The following is a 25,727-nucleotide window of genomic DNA, read 5'->3' as shown; positions in this document are numbered from 1 at the left end:
CAAGGTTCACACAGTAACTTGTGTTCTGAATGGTGTCAGGGATAAGCCAATGAAACGGTCTGTCACGGGGAGCTTTAGGCGTGTTTTGCACTGAACTGTGGGTAGTCAACTAGTAACATCAATGCTGATTGCTTAATCAAATGTCTGACATCATCGGGTCATAAGTCGGTCTTTTGACCCCTGACGTGACCTATGGCTATAACTTGTCAGATCTTCATGTAGTGTAGGCCATCGAAAGTATAAAAAAATGAAACAAAATATTGATCTGTAGTTTAATCAGATTGCCCCTTTTACTGACCGAGGAGCCCAGAAAATTTTGGAAGATGAACCCCAAATATGCGATTTGGTGGCATATCTGATTATAACCTCTGTCAAATTAAATATCTCACAAATCGATTAATTTAGGCCAAAACCACGACCTGCAAGTAATTTACAACCATCAACCTGTGAAATTATCATATCGTCATATTATTAATTAACGTATTATCATTGTATCGACAAGAGTCAAGAGAATTTAACTGGTTAAAAAATGGGACTAGTTGAGAAAATTTTGACCATTTGATTAACCAGTTAGGAATATTGAATAAGTAGGAATATTTTCATTGCAAAATGTCCCATTTTTGTTGCCCGGGGCGCTAGCTGATTCTTCCTGTGGTGGAAGGCCACGAGACACATTGGTACAGAGTGACGAAAGTGAAATTCATGAAAGCTGCTTTTTGAATTTTAGATTTGTTGTTCCAGGTAAATTATTTTACCATGACTCCGAACTTGAACATTTGACACACTACATATTGGTTAATGAACAAAGCATTAGTTTATATTGATAATGAATATTCGAGTATAAGGCCACACAAATTTAATTATGAGAATTGCGTTACCCTCGACATTTTTGTCAGGAGCGGCGGGCGGAAATAAAAATAAAATTTGATCTTGGACGCAAAATATAGCTACCACGACAGTGTCGGGTGAATCCGATGAAATTTTCGGATGAAATTCGGAATCCCCATTGCAGGATTCCGAATTCCGGCCCACAACCAGCACACCCGGCCAAGAAAGTCTATTATACCAGCCCATTCCAGACTCCGGTGATGGCGTGGCGGCCCGTTAAAGCCACTGGCCACATACAACATGATCATCATCGCTCCATGACCGGTCCAATACCCCCCTCCCCCTATAAGGTTCAGTAGAATAGTTTTTTTTAGACGAATTGGACAAAATTATTTTTTTCATTTCCGACCGGCCCTTTGGGCGATCGCCCGATGGCCCAATTTGCCCTTGGTTATCGCCTTGATTTTTGGGTCTCTTTAAGGGTTCAGTCACAAAACTTTGTGATCGCCACCAAAAGCTCAAAGATTGATTATGTAAGATTTACATAAAGAGCTAGCCATTTTTGCTATAATAGTTCAAAAATAGATAATGTAAAATGAATAATTTTGAAAATAGCATTCAAATGACTCTATTGCGAGCGAAGATATTAGCCTGTGAAGGTTGGACAAGACGTGTGCAATAATTTCAACCACCATACTGGTTGTTCGAAGGTAAGTCTCGCTCTTCCATTTTTTTTGTTTTTTTTTTGTTGCTGAAATCAAAATATGGCTGAACTGTTCCAATCTATTTAATATCAGAGAAATCCGATGCCATCAAGAGTTGATTATGGTCTGGATAAGTTAATTAATGTCTAATTAATAACTTAGATAACATTTCGGACCCAAAGAAAGACATACAATAGACAGATTTAGCTCTTGCATAATGTATGTTTAAATAAACAATCTCCGATAAAAACGCGTAGATTTGGAAATGATATTATTACCTTGATGATTTAGAGGGCTCATATTACACTCAGAAACATTCTGTCTGTATAAGCACGTAGGATTCAGTCACACAACTGGTGATCGCCACCAAAAGCTTAAACAAACAATCTCTGATAAAAATGCGTAGATTTGGAAATGGAATTAATATCTACAGGTAATCAACAATATTCAACAATTATACCACAATATATATATATAACAAGTCTTAACTTACTTTCTCACGTTGATGGTCATTAAATAAACGACCGTGTTGTATTCAACAAGTTATAACCATTTAAAACATCAAAACTTTACAGAAAGCTAGATCAATAAATATAATTTCGTAACTCCTTCGTTCGGCAAATCAACAATTGTTTTGAGAGCCCAGTGAAAGCAAAAGGAAAATACCACTATAACGGTATAGTTAATAATAAAATAAATTAAAAAAACAAAACGAACATAATTTTCTTAAGCTGCTGTAACAACCACAAAGCTAAATATTACTGTTATTCAGAATAAATGTGTAGAAAATTTCACGTGCGATGGTTATTTATGGCCCCATAGAATATACTCCGAGTTATGCTCTGTAATCACTTGGTAACTTGACATTATGGCTTGAACATTCGCTGCGTTGAGTTCAACTTTTAATAGAGCAAATTTTGACTGGATGGGTATGGGGCACCCTAGTTCAGCTCTGAATGTAGGTCTCGTTACACTCGCCCTGTATGTTCAGGAACCGTCCCATTGAATCCTTGTCGAAAAAGTATCGGCCCCCAGTCAATTTTACTGGGGCCGAGTTACGTAAATTTGTGCGTTACCCAATATTAGATTTTTTAACAGCATGTTGTGTCGCACATACTGACACTAGCAAGGTAGCAAGGTCTTATTTTCTCAAAAAAATGTTCCTTTACATTGTTCAGACTGACATACAGCCGTTTGTTTGTGCAGGCCATTATAATCATTAGATTCGAAATCCAATTAAAGGTGCAATAAGTGAAATTTCGTGTAGTTCTGCAATATACTATATAGTTCTCTTTTATTCACTTCAAACTTCTCTACTAATATAAATTGGTAAAACTTAAATGAATCAATATGTAATATGTATATCTGTTTGTTTTTATTATTATACAACATTATAAGTGAATAAAAAGTAGATCGGTTAAAGGCTTTAATGTTTCAACAAAAACTACTGGTCGGGCAAATGTACTACATGAGAGATAATCAAAGGGTACGTCCACTCTACATCAAAGTGCACCCAAACCAGCTTTGGTTGCACAAGGGGTTCTTTTCTCATAGATACTCGAGTAACGGTGTCTGGTCGGAGTATGTCCACTAACGTTTACTGTCTGTCCCTATTAACATGTAATATGAAAATAACGCTTTACAACACCCCGGTTCTAAGGCTATTTTGGAATCCTTACCGTTTATTTTTCACCCTGATTCTTCTTTGTTCCCCAAAATGAATCATTTTTCGACACACCTAACACAAATTTATAATAGTTCAACACTATTTCCAGTAGAATTTGCGATTTAAAAAACACAAATTCGTTTGAATCTGTTATATTTTTTCTATTATCGGTAATGAAACATTTATAATACACTAAAATCTGATTAAGAGTAACAGCTCATTAAGTAATTATCAGAAAATCATTAGAATTTGTTTGGCCCATGCTAACGTTTAGTATACGAAACATTTAATACTATGGTTAGCTGTTCAAGTTATCAAAAATCATTGAAAACCTTAAACCCTGTATATCAATCTAAAGTCAATCGGATGATAACTTTGGTCTCTAGAGCATCCACAAGATTTTTCAAAGTGATCAAGGGCCATAACTCTGGCAGTAATTTTCGGAAATAGTTGAATTCACTAGGCTTCTTGGTAAGGTTGCAACGATATCAAATTATTTTATCACGATTAATTACGATAACAGCTTTTGAAACTATCGCGATAAATAGCAGTTTGCGATTATGTATTTTATCATGATAATTCTCTTTTATCGCGATAATTTAATATAAATATATAATAATGACGATAATGGAATGTTCCAGACAATACACCATAAAAAAAGTCACAATTTGTTTCCAACTTTTATTTTAACAATTCCAAATAAGTAGTTATAGTAGTAGTTTTTATAAACAAAATGTTATAATAGTAGCTCTTTCTGAGTATAACTCTATGTTTCAGTTTGGTGTACATGTTTATATAAATCTATTCAGTTTTCTGTTGCAAAAAAAAACAAAAAACAAACTCAGCACCTGTGTTAACAAATCAAAATGAAATGAAGTAATCACTACTGTAAACTAAAACCTTTAGTCTTTATGAAGATGCATGTATTAATCAACTGTTTGAAAATATCTGATTATTCATATATACAGAATTGCGTATTATTCACAAACGATTTGGAAATTTGAATATCCGATTATTCACACACAGAGAATTTCAATATCAGATTATTTACATAGAATAGAATCAAATTATAATTTGGATTTCCGATCATTCACGCAAAATAACATTAGCTACATTTGGTTGATAAACTAATATCATCATCTCCACTTTCCCAAAAAATCGGAGTATGTTTGACCCTTCCCTAGAATCTTGCGTGTTGGACATATTTATAACAATGTTAATGTCATTGGTTAAAAATAAAATTAATTCATAGATTGAAGCTATGATGATCCATGACGGCATAACAAGAAAGAAAATTGAAACATCCGGGGAGTTCAGCATTGACTAGATTGACCAGCCTCGAATATGTTCGGCTATAATTGGGCAGTGTGATTGTACGTGTTTCCAATAAGCGTAGTTGTCTAAATACGAAACAAGCCAACAGTGAGGCTGATGTCCCCCGCCGAAATAGGAAAATAATTAGAGGACACATATAAATTTATCACAAATTATCTTTTACAAAGTATTGAACAATCAAACAGTATATCTTTACTTATAGTCTAACAATCAAAGTAGGAGAGTTATTGTTTTCCAAAGTCTCGACCAATCAAATTGCGTATCGCTCTGCTTACCCTGAGCAGAAAATGCTCATTATCAAACTTAGTCAAGGTATTACTGTAATGAAACTATACACCAAGTTTCATCAATCTCACTTAATTAGAACTAAAGTTATCGTGTCCCAAAGCATCAACCAATCAAATTGCTTATCTCTGCTTACCCTAAGCGGAAAATGCTCATCTTCGAACTCCATCAAGGCATTGACCTAATCAACACATACACCAAGTTTGAACATTCTAGCTCAATTAGGAAGAGAGTTATCGTGCCCCAAAGTATCAACCAATCAAATTGCTGCTTACCCTGAGCAGAAAATGCTCATTATCAAACTTAGTCAAGGTATTACTGTAATGAAACTATACACCAAGTTTCATCAATCTCACTTAATTAGAACTAAAGTTGTCGTGTCCCAAAGCATCAACCAATCAAATTGCTTATCTCTGCTTACCCTAAGCGGAAAATGCTCATCTTCGAACTCCATCAAGGCATTGACCTAATCAACACATACACCAAGTTTGAACATTCTAGCTCAATTAGGAAGAGAGTTATCGTGCCCCAAAGTATCAACCAATCAAATTGCTTATCTCTGCTTAGCCTAAGTGGAAAATGCTCATCTTCGAACTCCATCAAGGCATTGACCTAATAAACACATACACCAAGTTTGAACATTCTAGCTCAATTAAAAGTTATCGTGTCCCAAAGCATCAACCAATCAAATTGCTTATCTCTGCTTACCCTAAGCGGAAAATGCTCATCTTCGAACTCCATCAAGGCATTGACCTAATCAACACATACACCAAGTTTGAACATTCTAGCCCAATTAGGAAGAGAGTTATCGTGTCCCAAAGCATCAACCAATCAAATTGCTTATCTCTGCTTACCCTAAGCGGAAAATGCTCATCTTCGAACTCCATCAAGGCATTGACCTAATAAACACATACACCAAGTTTGAACATTCTAGCTCAATTAGGAAGAGAGTTATTGTGTCCCAAAAAGTGTGACGGACAGACAGACAGACGGACAGACGGACAGACAGACGGACAGACAGACGGACAGACAGACGGACGAACCCATTTTAATAGTCCCCTGCTTTCTTCGAAAGGCGGGGGACAAATATCAGCTAATATATACTTTTGATTGATATTGGTTTGTATGATTTTAAAAATAAGCAACTAAAAATTGTAAAAAAAAAACCCACTTGAACGTATAAAAATTTATTCCAATTGCTGAACCCGAGTACGAGTCGTTATAATATATTAAAGAAAAGAGACTGGATGATCAGTTATAACAGTTGCCTAGCACCGGCATCTTCCGCCACACCGGAAATGAACTTGTCAGAGTTACTATCGATGAATGTTATTGATTTAAAATAACGTCTATTCTCCCGATAATCAGTGGTTTGGCGATTATTAGATTTATCGCAATAACTGAACAAATCTCCCGATATACCGGGGATGGCGATTATCTGATTTTGGGCCGATACGATATTATAATTTAAAAAATAATCGCGATTATGCGGCATCCCCGGGGTATCGCTGCAACCTTACTTCTTGGTCTCGCGGCCTTAAACAGTGTGTATAATTTGAAGTCAATCGGATATTAACTTTAGCCTCTAGAGCGTCCACAAGGGCCATAACTCTGGCAGTAACTATCGGAAATCAGTGAAAATCAATAGGCTTATTTGTCTCATAACCTTTGACACTGTGTATAAATTTAAAGTTAATCGGATATAAAACATACATTATGCAAGAGCTCAATCTGCCTATTGCAGGTCTTTCTTTAGGCCTGAAATATGTTATCTAAATTATTTATTAGACATTAATTAACTTATCCAAACCATAATCAACTCTCGATGTCATCGCTAGCCAGCGACATTTACTGGATTCGGATCCGATCTGCCGCTCAATTTGACCGAAATTTTCAGCAAATTCCTTCTACATAATCTAGTTTTTAACTATTATAGGGGGAACTGCCAGCTCTTTATCTAATCTCCCATAATGTATATTTAACTTTAGCCTCTAGAGCATCCATAAGCAATTGTAGACGCCGGACGGACGAACGGACCTACCGACGGACGGGGACGACGGCAATATATACGACCACATTTCAATGTGGGCGTATAAGAAGCGTGTTGGATATGGCAACTATCGGTTTTACCGATATCAGATGTTGACAGTCAAACATATCTTTCCATACAGGTACAATTACCGATAGTGACACATTACAATGCCTCGAATGCCATGGTAATTGATGTAGATGTATGTCATTGTTATTCGGGAAACGCATGGTACTTTGATCTTGGAAATCAAACAAAGACGAAAACGGAATTAAAATACACACAATCTATTGAGAACTCAGTTACTTGTATGATTTATTAGTAAAGCACGACAGTGCTTGAAATTGGGATTTTTCTACTACGGCACCTAAAATCTGCAAATTCCGTAGCTAACAAGGCACTAGATAACAAACCTCATCTCTCAACCCCGACACATCAGTAGCCTATATCTCAACGTTTTTAGCTACGTTAACAAGGCACCACTGCATTTCTTCATATTTAAAACATATTGTTGTCATTTTCCTTCAAGGAACGTGCAAATGTTTTATTCATTCGTAGACAGACAAACGACTAGTCACGTGAACAGGTGGACGCCAGACCGACGGACGGACGGGGGCGACGACAATATACGACCACATTTAAATGTGGGCGTATAAAAATGTAAACTTGCTGAAAATCAATAGGCTTCTTCGTTTCATGGCCTTACACACTGTATATAAATTTAAAGTCAATCGGATATTAACTTTAGCCTCTAGAGCGTCCACAAGCAATTGTGGACGCCAGACGGACGGACGGGGGCGACGACAATATACGACCACATTTCAATGTGGGCATATAAAAAGTAAAGCGAAACCTGTTATAATTAATAATAGGAACATTTAAAATTTATCTTTAGGTGGTCTTAGCATCAAACTTTTACTTTGGAACGTCGAAAATGATCTTGCATAACAGAACCAAAACGCTTCGGAGCCTGTTTCAAAAATATGTAAAAACTGTTAAATCAAAATCTCTCCGAATTAGTTTTTCAACGAATGCTACACATAATGATACTAGTTGTCTGAAAAAAACAATTGAATAGTTCCATGGCTGGACTCCAGCCTGCAGGCCGCGTCACAAAACCTGCCAAAATTTTCCCCGCTAACATTTACCAATACAACATATATATCCTGTGAACTACTATGTACAATGCATTCGTCGGTTTTATCTGCGTCCATGTTCCGGCGAAATTCATAAAAACTTATAAAAAATTTGCCAACTTTTAATCTCGTCGTCAGATACGCGTTTTCCAGTCACAGATTAACGTCGGTTTTCCTAGACTGGGATTCTCGGAAATCCACGCGGCCTGGAGTCCCAACACTGAAACTATTCAATTGTTTTTCAGATAACTAGTATCATTATGTATAACAATCGTTGTGAAAAAAAATCGGAGAGATTTCTATTTGACCGTTTTTACGTATTTTTGAAACCGGTTTCAAAGTGTTTTGGTTCTGTTATGCAAGATCATTTTCGACGTTCCAAAGTAAAAGTTTGGTGCTAAGACAACCTAAAGATAAATTTTAAATGTTCCTATTATTAATTAGAACAGGCTTCGCTTTAGTTTTTATATTTTACGCTGACATTTTATTACTTTAAATCTTCCTAGTGCAAAAACGGTAAATTTCACCTTTTGACCTCCAGGGTCACTAAGACTAAAGGTGAATTTAGCAAGTTTACATTTTTTTTGAAAGTGTCATTACTTTCGATCATTTTCAGCTTCATTTCATAATACAAGAATGACAGCGCATTCACTTTCAGTGCAAATGAACTGTAGAAAAGTTGGGTCTGGTTTTGTGCCCATTTGACCTAATTCCAAGTCCAGTCGTTCCTGTATGCTATTTACACAAGTGGGTCGCAACTCATATAATACTGTAATATGAATGTATATAAACTGATTTACATTCAATCGTTTCCGTTTTTACTCTAATTTCAAATCAGTTATGTTCCGTGAAATAAGCCAGCAGTCCCAATCGAATGCAAATTCCTAGCGTCTGGTTATTCCAGTCTACATACGCCGTTTGGTTTGGTGCAATATGTCTAGCCTCGTTCCTCGAGTCTCTTGCTAGAACTTGGGCTTAAACGCATTATGGTACACGATTCGTGTACCAATGGTAAAATGTTTATTTTGTCTTAAATATTGGATATCAGAAGCCCATCTTTTTCCGGTAAGATCACAGCATCAATGTTGTTTTAAATTGACAAATAATTCGTGTTTTCAATGTTAAAGATTTTGGAAGATATTGAGTTGAGACTTAGCTACTTTAAAGGTTATGACCTATGCATTTCACGTGTCATCTTTACTATGTATATAAAAGGAATAAATTTTGGTGTAGAAAACCATCTAGTGTGTCATTTGTATTACCCAATGTAGTCCTGTTTGCTTCATCTTTTACCACAGTTTTGCCGAATGCCGTGGTTAATTTCGAGCACTGGCTGTATGATCCAGATTATGATTTATTAACAGGTCTTAAATGTTGATTACAATATAAATCCCTAAATTTATCTGCACCTGTAGAATGGCCCATAGTAACAGTTATAGCTTCTGTCTTTGTAAATGTCACGTGACACTATCCCGCCTTTTCTATTTATAGAATTAGAAATACAACCATCTATTATGGGCGAGTCTTGTATTATGTCTACATAGTCACACACACCCGGCAACAAAAATAAGGAATGATTTGTTCATAATTTGAATAATATTTGAAAGGTATTTGCTGATATCGGCTACGCAAGTATCAGCAAAATGGCCGTGTATCGGCCCATACCGATTTCTGCCGATATGCCACTTATTGGCTAATTACCGATGGCGAAACCGATAATTGTACCATCACTAGTAAGTAGTGAAATTTCACTTCCTACTCACTAACATCCAAGCTAGCTATCTTTGGCGGCTCGAAGATGTTTATATCACAAATCGACAGATGAATAAGACATGGAGAGAGAGAGAGGCTATAGGTTCGCTAAGATTAATGGTGGTCTGTCTCCAATTAAGAGATTGGTTGCCAGAGAATGAAACATACGCCTACAGAAGCTAAGTCTTTGTGCAGTCTACAAGGGTGTTGTCGCATAATTATTGTTTTGTAGGTAATGGGGGAGAGAGGGAGAAATTGGGTTTAACGACCACGACACAAACTAGGTCATTTCGGGAGTAACACATGGTTTAATTTATTTTATTTCAATAATTCGCATGCGCATAGGGGGTTTAGCAGTGGGAGGAAATTGAAGGACCCGGAGAAAACCCACGAGGTTGGAGAGGAGACCCTACTCCTTGTCACGTACAACCGGGGAATCGAATCCTCGCCAGCTGACTCAATGACAGACCCCATGATGCAACGTGCACGTGCTAACCATTTGGCCATCCAACCACCCTGTAGGTAATGGGAGCACTGAAGAGACTCTAAGAACTTAGCGAGAGTAACACAAAAAAAACAAAACAACCCGTTAATTATCAGAAATATTTTGAATTTGATTGGTTTCTAGTTCTTCAAGATGGTAACATTAAAAATTTATTATACAAAAATATGCACAGGCACTTGAAGGGATTAAAATAGACAGTAGTAAGAAGTTTTATTTTAATCCCTTGAAATGCCTGTGAAAATATAAAATAGGCACTTGAAGGGATTAAAATAAACAGTAATAAAAAGTTTTATTTTAATCCCTTGAAATGCCTGTGAAAATATATCTTGGTAACCGTGATAAATTTAGCGGTTTATCGGAAATAGTTGAAAATATCACATAGACATTGTGTATTAAATTCTAATCAATAACAAAATAATTTTAACCTCTAGAGAAATCACAATATTTTAAAATGTGATCAAGGGTAATACCCACCGAAAGTAATTTATTTCTTGAACATAAACACAGTGTAAGATATAAAGGCATCCGAAAAATAAATTTATAATCTTGAGTACACAACAAGATTGTTAAAAGTTATCAAGTGCGATTACTATGGGAGTAATTATCGTAAATCATTGAAATTTCTTAGTCTTTTTTGTTTCACGACGATAAACACTGTTTATAAATTTAAAGTCAATCGGATCATGACTTTAGCCTCTAGCTAATCCACACAATTTTAAACAAATGAAATGAAATCGGGTTTAACATCCTACCATTATGCTCTGACTCAGCTAATGAAGACCGACTTATGCCATACAGTGTGCTGTGAGGGAAATTTTGCCAGGACAGCAGCACTACGGCCTACACATATATCGAATTCCAAGTGTGAAGGGATCTTTTTCATGCACACCAATGTGTACACGGGACCTTAGTTTTTCTTCCCATCCGAACGACTAGACAGCTACTTTTGTCAGGCCCTCCTTCCTGCACCTCTGACAAGGGGAAACCACGGCAGAAAATCCAGATGAACTTTCTCGTCTAACACCAGGAGCGAACCCGCGACCACTAGGCTAGACCCACAACAAAACCATGTGTGAGCACACAAGCCCAATTTTTATATCGTTAATGGGGTCACAGGGGACTGCAAGGGTTGGTGAGCGGGTGTTTACCCAAAAATTAAGGGCGGAGCGCCTAGTCTGATGAGCAAGGAGATATGTTTGACATTGGTTGAGCAATATGTCTATGAAGTAATGGAGACCAGACTATGTCCGTAGTTTTGTAAATCGCATTGAAACCACATGATTTTTTCCACTAAAACATAAACCCGCACTAACATACACTTTCAATTAGACCCTACGTTATTTTTACTATAGGGAGCTGTAAACCTCTAGTTCAGATATTTAAGGCCGAATTACAAACATTTAAACTGAAACCGTATTTATAATTGTGTAATTTGCTAAAAAATAAATATTTTTTTAAGACAAAAATTATTTATTGAAGTAAATCAATTATTGAAAATCAAAATTACGCAGTTACTCTTCTCTTTAAATGCATGTCATCAAAGTTGGTCATTATCATCATCACTGTCACTACATGTATAAACATAAAGTTTGGTTTCTTTAATAGTCTTTTTATTTCATTTTCACATTTACTACACTTACACAGATTAGATATGTACATGTACAAGACAACCCCGGTGCGGTTACACCCTGTCAGTGATACAGGATGGGAGTGGGCTGGAAGGACAATGTCCAGTCGTTCGGATGGGAGGGAAAACAATAGTTTAAACAATATTTGATTCAACAAAGTGAATCGGATTGAACAACAGGTAAGGAGCTACATGGGTGTAGGGGGCTAATCTCAGTTGGGTGTGGGTGTGGGGTGGGGTGAAGTTGAGCCTATTTGCCTGAAAAATTTGTCACCAAAATTTTCTGAATGAATCAATCATTAACTAAAATGAATTTTCCACAAAGCTGTGATGGTTGTTTATTTTGAATTAATTACACAAATATACAATTATATTTCCATGTGATATGGTCGCATTCTCCATTCTCTGAAGCTTGTGCCCGAAAAACTGAAATACATTGCCCTAAAAATGGACGGTTCAACAAATCTGGGAGGGCGGGCGGGCATATAAGCTCTCCCAAAACAGTATTTCTACTAATATATATGTAAACTTTTAGTTCAGATTAAATTTGGGGCTAAATTCCTAACAAATATTTGAATTGAAACAAAGCATCTATACGTAATTTTCTCACTAAAATAGATATATGGCAAAACCTAAATAATACTGTAAGGGAGTAGCAAATGTAATGAAGAGAAAAAAAAAAAAAAAAATCAACCGTCATAATAAAGATGTACATTGTACATACGCCCACCATACATTATGCTATAGGGGGGGATTTGGTTATTTTACATGCACGTCAACTTGTCCACGGTACCTCAGTTTTATTTCCCATCCGAATAACTAGAAGCTGCCCATCCCCCCCTACTTCCTGCATCACTGACAAGGGGAAACAATGCTGGAAAGTTTGGGGAACTGTTTAGGTCAACACAGGGATCAAACCCCGGACCTCCTGATTAGTGAGTCACGGACAAGGGGAAACCACGCCGGATTAGGATCAAACCCTGGGCTGCCCAGTAAGTGAGCCAGCCCTTTACTGAGTCACCGCGGCTTCCTTGCACACTTATGATGACACTTGCATACTAGTTGTACAATCCCCCCCCACCACCAAACAATAATGTATGACGTACGCCCATCTTCATTATAAGGGTTGGTACAGAACAGTAAGACATTAAACTCCATTTGATATTTTTTCTCTTCATTACAATATTGTCACTCCCATTACAGTATTATTTAGTTTTGGCCATATCTATTTTAGTGAGAAAACTAAATATCTGTAGATGCTATGTTTCAGGTTAAATATTTGTTAGACCTTTAGCCTCAAATCCTATCTGAAAATAAGGTTGAACATTTTGCTTTAAATCAAAATTTAACCAACGGCATATTGCATGCATAGGATGAAGGCATCGGGTGTTTTTGTCAATATTTAATTTTATGTCAACCTCTCAATTATTAGTATAAATATAGCATTTACTTGACAATTATCACAATTTTCATCTGGCCCTAAATCGAGTTAGTGCAGACTTTTTGCTTGGAACTCTATTGATTTGTGTTCCTGGTGTTTTAAGCTTTCCAAAAATGTATAGTTTCTTTATTTGGGAGGACCATGTAGCGGAACTTCACGCTGGAAATTTTGGCCGCAGGCCTAATATAACAGTGTACCAATTTCATTTATTTTCTTGGTAAGTAATAATGAATCTTTAAGGTAGCAACAAAACCAACATAAATTATTTATATGTAAGATTTATTCACTTACTGAATGAAAATTTACACAAATATGAACTTTCAAAAGATTGTATACCATGTAAAAACAAACAGGTGCTTTTAACCTCTATTAAATCCTAGAATTCAGCACTTACATAATTAAATAAGAGAACATAACTATAATAATAATACACAGCATATTTACAGGGTAACCTCCCTCCTAGTGCTAAGTAAAATGTATAACTGTCTTATTTATATATAATGTAAAGATTTAATCTATAAATCTACAGACATGTAGTTTGGTATTAAGAAATCAGCCAATCAGCATCACTGAAATGAAGATTCTAATTTATCAACAAAATCTATTTACTTTGTGAACTCTTGTATACTCTTCAAAAAAAAGTAGGTGATATTGAAATGCAAATACCTATGCAGGTTGTGATAGTCATGGACACTTGACATGCTTTGAGAGTATTTTCACAGATGAAGAACTTATCGCCCCAACAGAACCACTGAACTGCACATTCGACACGCAATATATGTGGGAGGGGTTCACTGTCAAATTTGACACTTCAAGGAAGGGTTGATGAAAACAGCCGCGTGCTGGTTTATCTATCCATGTTTGCTTTCCTATCTGTTCTTGCATAAGATTTACTGTTTAGCGTATCTTTGCTTTAGTGTGTTACGTTTAATTTGATCGGGAGACGCGTTTGTCGACGTCAACGTCAACCGACAACACTGCAAGAATTGGCTGTGGCACTGCAAGAAGAGTGGGTCAGATTGCCCCAAATCATGATTGGACGGTTGATTAGGAGCATGCCACGACGAATTGCTGAATGTCTGAGGATTGGTGGAGCAATTACTCATTATTAAGACAAAAATCAAAATAGTCCATTTTCACTTTTGACGTATCTCTTTGCGAGTGAAATGGGGCCGTCAGATAAGCCGCCCATATGAACTGTTCATGTGTTGGCAATTGGCCTGTTATTAACATACACTGGTTACTTCTAATAAAAACAGCAGTGCATTTCTGCAGTTTTGTATTGTTTCTGAATATAGCCTACTTTTTTTTGAAGAGTATATATATCTGCTTATAATCAGTGTTCTAGAAGAGTAAACATACTTCCTTGTACATCATGTCACCTAATTAGATAAGGTAAAAACTGGACCACATGTTAGTCCCAAAATGAACTAGTTTGTGTCCAGTGGACATTAAACCCTATTTCTCTCTCTGAACATTTTACACAGTTGTAAACAGGAGAAATGGAATCTGCGCCAGAAAAAGATATATTGACACCAAAGACGACTACTTGATCAATATCAGCACATCATCCCATTTTCCCGCAAAAATGGCCCCATCTTGGAAATATGCAAATGAGGTGAACATGTGATCATTTTACACAGTTGTTACTGGCAGAAATGGAATCTGCCTCTGAAAATATATATTGACACCAAAGACGACTACTTAATCAAAATCAGCACATCATCCGATTTTCCCACCTAAAATGGTCGCCATCTTGGAAATACCTTCGTGAAGTGACGGAAAAAAAATTGAAATATAGTCACGACCCCTGGCAATATTAATACATTGCCAAATCACAGTTGGTATGTCGATAACGTTACAAAAAAGATGAAAATAAAAAAATAAGTTGGAATATTATCACAAAATGGCTACCCTCAAATATAGCCACCCATACTATGAAGACCTACTCAGAAAAAATGTCAACATTGTTTTTTTGTCATTAACCCTTAATTGGTCAATGTCATTTTGACGTCATGACGTCAAGTGGTCAGGCTAAATAAATGCTAAAGTGAAATATTTTGTATGCCTATTTCAATCGACTACTGTCGATAATTTATAAGTGATTGACTCTTGACACCATAAACAAGCCAACAGTGAGGCTGATGTCCCCCGCAGAAATCCCAAAATAGATGACACATATTAATTAACCGCACATTTATTTTTTCCAAAAGTATCGAGCAATCAAACTATACACCAAGTTTCAGCACTCTCTATCAGATAGAATCAAAGTTATCTTGTCCCAAAGCATCGATCAATGTAAATCATTGAACTCAGCCATGACATGACAGCAGAAAATATTCATTATCGAACTAAGTCAAGGTATTGATATAATAAAGCTATACACCAAGTGTCTTCACACTCACTTAATTAGAACTAAAGTTATCGTGCCCTAAAGCATCAACCAATCAAATTGCTTATCCCTGCTTACCCTAAGCAGAAAATTCTCATCTTCGAACTCCATCAAGGCATTCACCTAATAGACACCTACGCCAAGTGTGAACATTCTACCTCAATTAGAAGGGGAGTTATTGTGTTCCAAAGTCTCGGCCAATCAAATTGCTTATCACTCTGCTTACCCTAAGCAGAAAATGCTCATTAGCGAACTTAGTCAAGGTATTGATATAATGAAGCTATACACCAAGTTTCAACACTCTCACTTAATTAGAACTAAAGTTATCGTGTCCCAAAGCATTAACCGATCAAATTGCTTATCTCTGCTTACCCTAAGCAGAAAATGTTCATCTTCAAATTCCATCAAGGCATTGACCTAATAGACACCTACACCAAGTTTGAACATTCTAGCTCAATTAGACAGAGAGTTATTGTGTCCCAAAAAGTGTGACGGGCGGACAGACGGACAGGCAGACAAACCCATTTTAATAGTGGATAAGTTGATCTATAATTTGCAAATCATTCTAAGTCCTTTTCATCAGAAATATCGTCTTCAGATTCGGTGTCGTCGATATAATCCGAGTCAGAATCATTCATAAGTATTTCAACCACTTCGAGCGTCTTTAATGTCCCCGACATCATTAAATTACATTTTTCGTCAAAAAATCTTGAACAAAGACATGTTGTTCTCAATGCCCTTGACAAGACAAGTTCCTGTCTGACACGCATGCGTGGCCATATCAATTAAATACGAAACTAAATACTTAAATCTGGCTTATCAAAAAGGTTTTTGCTGTGGTCGACCGCGACCACTTAGCTGTTGTGGTGACTATAATCGACAATGACCGGTTAAGGGTTAAACATCAAACCTTCAAAATAAAGCTTATTCCACGATATCTACCCGTAAAGCCCACGGATGGGAATTATGTAACAAACTGAATCAGACTATTTGGAGTGGAAACTTTTTGGCAACAATAATAATGACAGTTTTAAAAGCAGCTTTCATTTGGCAGTTGAAAACTTCTAAAAAAAAAATACATAAGGCAAACAAAAATCATATTACAAGTTTTAGAACTGTCTTATCATAAAATAAACTGATAGAATCATCAGATAATAAACAGTTTCAAAACTGGTATATAATAAAGCAAAGATTGAGGTTGCTACAAAAATAGATCAACTCTCAAGTGATTTTAAAGGGATAGTCCTAGATTTCGCCGGGTATCGATGGAAAGTGATCGCTAAATTTGTTTAACAGGGTTTACTTGACACATTTATGGAATTCCATGGACTTGGTACTTGCAACAACAGCTTAGCACTATACATACAGTATATAGAAATTGTTATGCAGGCATTTGTGAATAGCAGGGGATTTGGGACTTCAAAGATTTTCAGATAGCTACATGGAGCTAGGAAACAGGTTTCTATGAGTATTCCACACAGAATTAACCAGCAGATCCACTAAAATACACCTGAGACAGCTCCTTTAACCTTGGTCCAAAAAAATTGCTGTCACATTGATAGACCTTTGTGAAAACCTCATTCAATGTCAGTAATATTATTATTTGTCCTTTATTTCTAGTTATAGTATCTTACAGATCAGTTTTATTAAATGTCTACATAAATGGATGTCAGATTTAATAAATTGTAGTCTATCAGGTTTTGATTGTAGGTTTATAGTAGTAGTATAAATGCAATCATAAAATAATTAACCAGCGGCTGCCAGGCAGGATACGCCCACATTTTGCAAGAGATGGATAGAGAACAAGCTAAAACCAAACAGGATTTTTTTGTACAATCAGGGACAATAATCCAGAAAGTTCTGGTCTGAAATGCTCAAATATCAAAAGGGACAGATCTTTGGGATATAAAGATGTGTTTTAAGTTTCATCAGAATCAGATAAAAATGGGATCTCTAGTGTCTAGAGGGTCCACAACCTTCGTATTGCATACTTTTACACAATTTGTGTACAAAGAGCTGCCATATTGTCGAGCAGTTTCATTTCGCTTTTTCCGAAATTTGAATTGAACCTTCATTATGGTGGAATGGTGAAATATTTAAACGGTTTTTAAAATCGGAAAAAAAAATTGTGACCTCTAGAGAATCCGCAAGCTAAAAATGCGATTTTTCGAACAATCAGAAGCCATAATCCAGGAAGTTACGTTCTGATATACGGCCGCGATATCAAAAAGTACTAAGATCTTAGTGTGTAATGGTGATATATTTATATGTATTTTTAAATCGAATCAAAATTGTGACCTCTACACTACATGGACGGCAAGCTAAAAACATGATTTTTTTGTACATTCAAGAAAGTTATTCGATATGCACGAATATCGAAGAGAGAGAGAGAGAGAGAGAGAGAGAAATGGGGTTTAACTCACACTCGCTACAAACTAGGTTATTTTGGGACTAACATGTGGTTTATTATTTCATTTTAATGATTCGTTTGCACGTAGGGGTCTTTTAGCAGTGGCAGATATCAAAAGGAACCAAGATCTTTGGGTTATAAACATGTATTTCAACTCTCATCAAAATCGGATAAAAATTGTGACCTCTAGAGGGTCCATAAGCTTGATATACCAGATGCTATACACTATTTGCATACGGGGGGCGGCCATTTTGTCCGACAGTTTTAGCCCGATTTTCACAAAATTCGAACTCAATAAACATTACGGTGTAACAGTGGTATATTCGAAGGTTTTTCTTAAATCGGATAATAATTGTGACCTCAAAAGGGACCATAAGCTAAAAACATGACTTTTCATACAATCAGGGGCCATAATTCAGGAAGTTACTATCCGATATGCCATAATATCGAAAGGAACCAAGATCCTTGGGTTATAAAGATGCATTTCAAGTTTCATCAAAATCAGATCAAAATTGTGACCTTTGATATACCAGATGTTTACACTAATTGTGTATGAGGGGCGGCCATTTTGTCCAGCGATATGGGTCTGATTTTTACGAAATTCGAACACAACCAAAATTATGATTTAACGGTGATATATTTGAACATTTTTTAAATCGGATGATAATTGTGACATCTAGAGGGACCTCAAGCTAAAACGTGAATTTTCGTACAATCAGGGGCGAATATCGAAAGGAACCAAGATCTTTGGGTTATAAACTTACATTTCAAGTTTCATCAACCACCCTTAGAGTCTAACGGTGATATATTCAAACGTTTTTTTTAAATTGGATAAAAATTATGACCACTATAGGGTCCACAAGCTAAAAACGCTATTTTTCGTACAATCAGGGGCCATAATTCAGGAAGTTACGGTCCGATATGCGCGAATATCAAAAGGAACTGAGATCTTGTTATAAACTTACATTTCAAGTTTCAACAAAATTGGATAAAAGTTGTGACCTCTATTGGGTCCAAAAGCTAAAAACGCAATTATGCATACAATCAGGGGCCATAATCCATGAAGTTACGGTCTGATACATGCCAATATCGAAAGGAACCGAGATCTTAGGGAGATAAACCTATATTTCAAGTTTTGTTGTAATCAGATAAAAATTGTGACCTGTAGAGGGGTGGCACGATTTACCCAATACCACCTCAATATCACCACATACTACCCAATATTACAACATAATGATCCAAAATAGACATATTATTTGATTTTTTTCAAAAATAGAGAGTTATATAGTGGGAAATGTACTTCAAATGCGATAACCATGTCTGGCTGTTCTATTTGCCTCCCTATACCAAACAAGCCTATAATAACCTAATACTACCAAATACTCATCAAATTCTACACAATATGATCAAATAACAACCTAATATTGTCAAATAACAGCACATTAGTATAATTACTGCAACGAATATTCGATATTTTGCAGAAAATTGAAATGTTTACCCAGTTATCTCCCTTTACAACCGGTAAATTGATTTTAGATTGCTACACGGTTTAATCATCTTCTTTGGCTTTGCGGTAGGTTTCCAAGACGACAAACTTAAAATAAGAAAAACAAGTATGACGATATACCATATTTTATTCCCAAAATGACCCATCTGTCTCCTACCACTTGATAAGGTCGTCTGTCAAACAAGGTGGGTTTTCTCGGGTCCCCCGGTTTCATCTCACTGTTAAACATACCTTCGCGCAAGGGAGTTAATGAAATAATATTGAACTATTATGTTAGTCCCGAAATTACCTAGTTAGTGTCGATTGTTTGTATTTATTTTAAGATAGGTTGCCAGGCAACAATACATACGCCCACAGCAGCTAAATCGTCCGAGCAGTCGACAAGGGTTGTCACATATTTATTCTTTTGTAGGTAATTAGGGGAATTTAATAGACAATTCCATACAGATGACATTATAATTTTCGTTGTTTGAGGGTTCACAAGGTTCTAAAAACTAAAACAAGGGCCGTAACTCTGGAAGTAATCTACAGAAATTGTTCAAATTCGACAGGCTTTTTCGTTTTACTAATTCAAATAATGCATATAAATTTCATTCAGATCGGATAACTTTTGTCATTCGAACGTTCACAAAGTTCAACAAAGTAAATCAAGGGCCATAACTCTAGATGTAAACAACCGAAATTTGCTGAAACTCAATAGGCTTGTTCGTTTTACTAATTTAAATGATACATATAAATTTCATACAGATCGGATAATAACTTTTGTCGTCAGAGCATTTACAAGTTACAACAAAGTGAAACAAGGGCCATAACTCACAGCGTAATTAACGGAAATTGCTGAAATTGAATAGGCTTCTTCGTTTCACTAATTTAAATGAGGCATATCAATTTCAAACAGATCGGATGATAACTGTTGTCATTAGAGCGTTCACAAGATTCAACAAAGTGAAACAAGGGCCATAACTCTAGATGTAATTAACGGAAATTGCTGAAATTCAATAGGCTTCTTTGTTTTACTAATTTAAATGATGCATAATAATGTCATACAGATCAGTTGATAATTTTTGTCGTTAGAGCGTTCACAAGGTGCAACAAAGTGAAACAAGGGTCATAACTCCAGAAGAAATTAACGGAAATTGCTGAAATTTAATAGGCTTCTTCATTTCACTAATTTAAATGATGCATATCAATAAGTCTAGATGGAATTAACGGGCCATAACTCCAGAAGAAATTAACGGAAGTTATTGAAATTAAATAGGCTTCTTCGTCTCACTAATGCAAACAACATATATCAATTTCCAAACAATCAGATGATAAATGTAGTTTGTAGAGTGTTCACAAGAAACTGTAGACGACGGGCGGCCGGCGTAATTAACGGAAATTGCTGAAATTCAATAGGCTTCTTTGTTTCACCAATTTAAATGAGGCATATCAATTTCTAACAGATCGGATGATAACTGTTGTCATTAGAGCGTTCACAAGATTCAACAAAGTGAAACAAGGGCCATAACTCTAGATGAGTTAACGGAAATTGCTGAAATTCAATAGGCTCGCAACAAAGTGAAACAAGGGCCGTAACTCCAGAAGACATTAACGGAAGTTATTGAAATTAAATAGGCTTCTTCACTAATACAAACAACATATATCAATTTCAAAACAATCAGATGATAAATGTAGTCTGTAGAGTGTTCACAAGAAATTGTGGACGACGGACGGGGGCGACGACAATAAACGACCACATTTCCATGTGATATAAAATAATTAATAGAATACAATATCAAAAAACCATCGTTTTATCCAACGTTTCGTCAGTAAAAAATACTAACTTCTACTGATTGGAAGTTTCACATTTCCATGTGGGCGTATAAAAATTAATGCTTTAACAAAACAATTGCATATCAACTATTAAGTTATTGTGTATTTACTTACTGCATGATGTTTTATTTTAAAATTAACCAAATTGCACATGTTTCTTTCCAGTGTGTAATTCTCGACACGACACTTCTCAGTTCATCAAAACTATCATTTGCGGCCTGTTACAGCTCTGTCGGTTTCTTTGATAATATAAATAAACCAGAACTTGATTACCCAATCAACAATCTTAACCCCATTGATTAATTGTTAAGTCAGGTGGAATGTATTAGAGTATTACACATTTGTAATAAATATGTGCATTGTAAGAAACATATGCAATTTCGTTAATTTTAAAATAAAACATCGTCCATTAAGTATATATGCAATAACTTAATCGTTGACATGAAAAAATAAATATAAACATATGCATGTGTGGGAGGAAACTGGTGACCGTGTCTATTCATTAAGGTGGTAATGACATCGCCGCGACATTGTCACCTGTGGATATATACCGTAGAATACATAGAAATTGTTCGATAGTGGCGATATTCGAGGAATGTGAAATTCGGACATGAGGGTTTTTTTCAAGGGTGACTGGTTTGGAACCGGAAACATTTAAAAGACATACATGTTAATAAGTCATTAAAAGATAGATATAAAGATAAATTTGTGTGCTTTCCTGACATATTATACCCAAATGATTTTTTACAGGAATGCGTGCACTTGTAGACAGCGTGTTATAATACTTAAATCACCAGGATGAAGAAATAATTATAGTAGAAGAAGACTTTTGAGTAGGGCACGAGACCGTTAAATGAACATTTTTAAATCTACCTCTAAAATATTATTTTACTTGGATGTTTATTTTATAAACTGATTTTATTTTAATGCATTTTTAAATCTTTAACTTCTTTTAAAACTCTTTTTTGTCTTGGAAACAAACTGTAAAGCCCAACAAGGTGATTAATCTGAGTAGCAATCTAATATCTATTTGTCGATTGTAAAGGGAGATAACTGCGTAAATATTTTAATTTTGTGTAAATTATCGAATATTCGTTGCAATTATACTGATGTGCTGCTAATTGACGATATTAGGTTTGTATTTTATAATATTGGGTAGTATTAAGTAGTATTTGATAAGTATTTGGTAGTATTGGGTTATTATTTGCTTGAGTTGGGTGATATAGGGAGGCAAATGGAACAGCCAGACATTCGATCACATTCGAAGTACATTTCTCACGATATATCTCACTATTTTTGAACAAAATCTAGTAATATGTTCATTAGGCACCATTATGTTGTAGTATTGGGTAGTATGTGGTGATATTGGAGGGGTATTCGGGTGGTATTCGGTGTATTGGGTAAATCGTCCCACCGCCTGTAGAGTGTCCACAAATAATTGTGGACGGACAGACAGGGGCGACGACAATATACGTCCACATGAAAATGTGGGCGTATAAAAATACAGAATGTAGACTCTCACTTCAGTTCACGACCACAAATAAATAGTTTTTGAAATGAGTAAGCTTACACATTACAATAAAGATTTGAAAATTACTTGAGATAAATGAATGGATTTCAAATGAATCTGAAAATGTCTTTATTCCGATTCCCAGTGATCAAACACTGTGTAGCGAAAACAAGCCATGTTAACTTGATGGCTAGGGCTAATATTAAAATAGGTTGCCAGGCAACGAAACATAGGCCCACAGCAGCTAAATAGTCCAAGCGGTCGACGAGGGTTGTCGCATATTTATTCCTTTGTAGGTAATTGGGGGCCTTTACAAGACAGTTCCATACAGATCAGATTATAATTTTTGCCGTTTGAGGGTTCACAAGGTTCTACAAATGGAAACAAGGGTCTCAACTCTGGAAGTAATCTACAGAAATTGTTAAAATTTGACAGGCTTTTTCGTTTCACAAATTTAAATGATGCATATAAATTTCATACATATCGGATGAACAAAGTGAAAAAAGGGCAATAACTCTAGAAGTAATAAACGGAAATTGCTGAAATTCAATAGGATTCTTCTCTTTACTAATTTAAATGACGCATGTAAATTTCATACAGATCAGCAGGTAACTTTTGATGTTAGAGGATTCACAAAGTTCAATAAAGTGAAACAAAGGCCGTAACTCTAGACGTAATAAACAGAAATTGCTGAAATTCATTAAGCTTCTTCGTTTCACTTATTTAAATAATGCATATAAATTTCAGAAAGATCGGATGACAACTTTTGGCGTTAGAGCATTCACAAGGTTCAATAAAGTAAAACAAGGGCGATAACTCTACATGTAATACACAGAAATTGCTGAAATTCAATAGGCTTCTTCGTTTCACTAATTTAAATAATGCATATAAATTTCAGAAAGATAGGATGATAACTTTTGGGGTTAGAGGGTTCACAAGGTTAAACAAAGTGAAACAAGGGCCATAACTTTAGAAGTAATAAACGGAAATTGCTGAAATTCAATACGCTTCTTCGTTTCCCTAATTTAAATATTGCATATAAATTTCACAAAGATCAGATGTTAACTTTTTGGCATTAGAGCATTTACACGGTTCAACAAAGTGAAACAGGGGCCATAACTCTAGACGTTATAAACGGAAATTATTGAAATTAAATAGGCTTCTTCGTTAGACTAATTTAAATAATGCATATAAATTTCAGAAAGATAGGATGATAACTTTTGGGGTTAGAGTGTTCACAAGGTTAAACAAAGTGAAACAAGGGCCATAACTCTAGAAGTAATAAACGGAAATTGCTGAAATTCAATAGGCTTCTTCGTTTCTCTAATTTAAATATTGCATATAAATTTCACAAATATCGGATTTTAACTTTTTGGCATTAAAGCATTCACAAGGTTCAACAAAGTGAAACAGGGGCCATAACTCTAAACGTTATTAATGGAAATTATTGAAATTAAATATGCTTCTTCGTTTCACTAATCTAAATAATGCATATATATTTCAGAAAGATAGGATGATAACTTTTGGGGTTAGAGCGTTCACAAGAAATTGTGGACGACGGACGGGGCGATGGCAATATATGTATACATATGTAAAAATAATCACAATCAAGTCCAATTGTATTCTGAGCATGACAGCATAATAATACCTTTGACCATGATTAGACAACCAATTAAATGTCTTAGATAATGAAACCAATCAAAAGCATTTGCAGAATGTTCAACATCACAGGTTTTAATTGTTAGGTTAATAAACATGTGTCTTTAGATTAGGATAAAGTGGGGTACACAAAATAAAATAGAACCAAATGTTGGTAACATATTATTTAACAATCTCTTTGATTATATGAACATGAATTATAATTAATAGCGATAGATTTAATTTTCATGATATTATTCAATATATGTTACCGAAGTTACGACAATGTGGTGTCAAAAGTGATATGGGTCTCAGGAGATATAACACCATCCCCTAAACATCGGCAATAATTGATATTGGGATGACCAAGATCTTCACAACAAATGGAACTTTATTTAAAATCTCAAGAATTGTCAACAGAAGCATAGACAGAGAGGTGCAATATCAATAAATTGTCATTTGAAATGTGTGAGTAATATAATGAGATAATTATGTTATTCTGATGAGAGGCACATCTGGTATATAATATATATCTCACATGATTAGAGGTACATCAAACAAATCACATACACCTTCTGTATCATCTAGATTAAAATAATAATCACGATCATTGGGTAGTGGACTCAGTCGAAGTAATGGTGCAAATGCTGAAAAAAAACAAAACATCAAAATCTATTCAAATTTTAAATATAGGTTGCCAGGCAACGAAACATACGCCCACAGCAGCTAAATCGTCCGGGCAGTCAACAAGTGTTGTCGCATATTTTTACTTCTTTCAGTAATACACTAAAATCTGATTAAGAGTAACAACTCATGAAGTAATTATCAGAAAATCATTAGAATTTGTTTGGTTTTTATAAAGTTCTGCCCCATGCTAACATATAGTATACAAAACTTTTAATATCTTGGATTTAGCTGTTCAAGTCATAAAATTCATTGAAAATCAATATTCTTGTTCGTCTCAAGCTCTTAAACTCTGTGTATCAATCTGAAGTCAACTCTGGCAGTAATTATCGGAAATCGCTGAAAACCAATAGGCTTCTTCGTCTCATGACCTTAAACACTGTGTATAAATTTAAAGTCAATCGGATATTAACTTTGGCCTTTAGAGCGTCCACAAGATTTTTTGAAGTGATCAAGGGCCATA

At 35.5% G+C, this 25,727-nt stretch overlaps 1 protein-coding gene across 4 annotated transcripts in view; it reads right to left on the bottom strand.

The window, feature by feature from the left end:
* Positions 1–13,568: 13,568 nt before the first annotated feature.
* LOC126816716 (transcription factor E2F4) overlaps positions 13,569–25,727 on the bottom strand; it is a 116,709-nt gene continuing 104,550 nt past the window's right edge. For all 4 annotated transcript variants that reach the window (XR_008787741.1, XR_008787740.1, XM_050543468.2 and 1 more), the window contains one exon: positions 13,569–25,227. Coding sequence is in view for 2 of the 4 variants with exons in the window: in XM_050543468.2 (XP_050399425.1) it covers positions 25,115–25,227 (113 nt within the window). In the remaining 2 variants the exon portion in view is untranslated. The remainder of the gene's footprint in view (positions 25,228–25,727) is intronic.

This window comes from Patella vulgata, chromosome 3 (assembly GCF_932274485.2).
Source record: "Patella vulgata chromosome 3, xgPatVulg1.2, whole genome shotgun sequence".
Classification (NCBI taxonomy): Eukaryota; Metazoa; Mollusca; class Gastropoda; family Patellidae; genus Patella; species Patella vulgata.
This window is presented reverse-complemented; position numbering and strand designations above follow the sequence as displayed.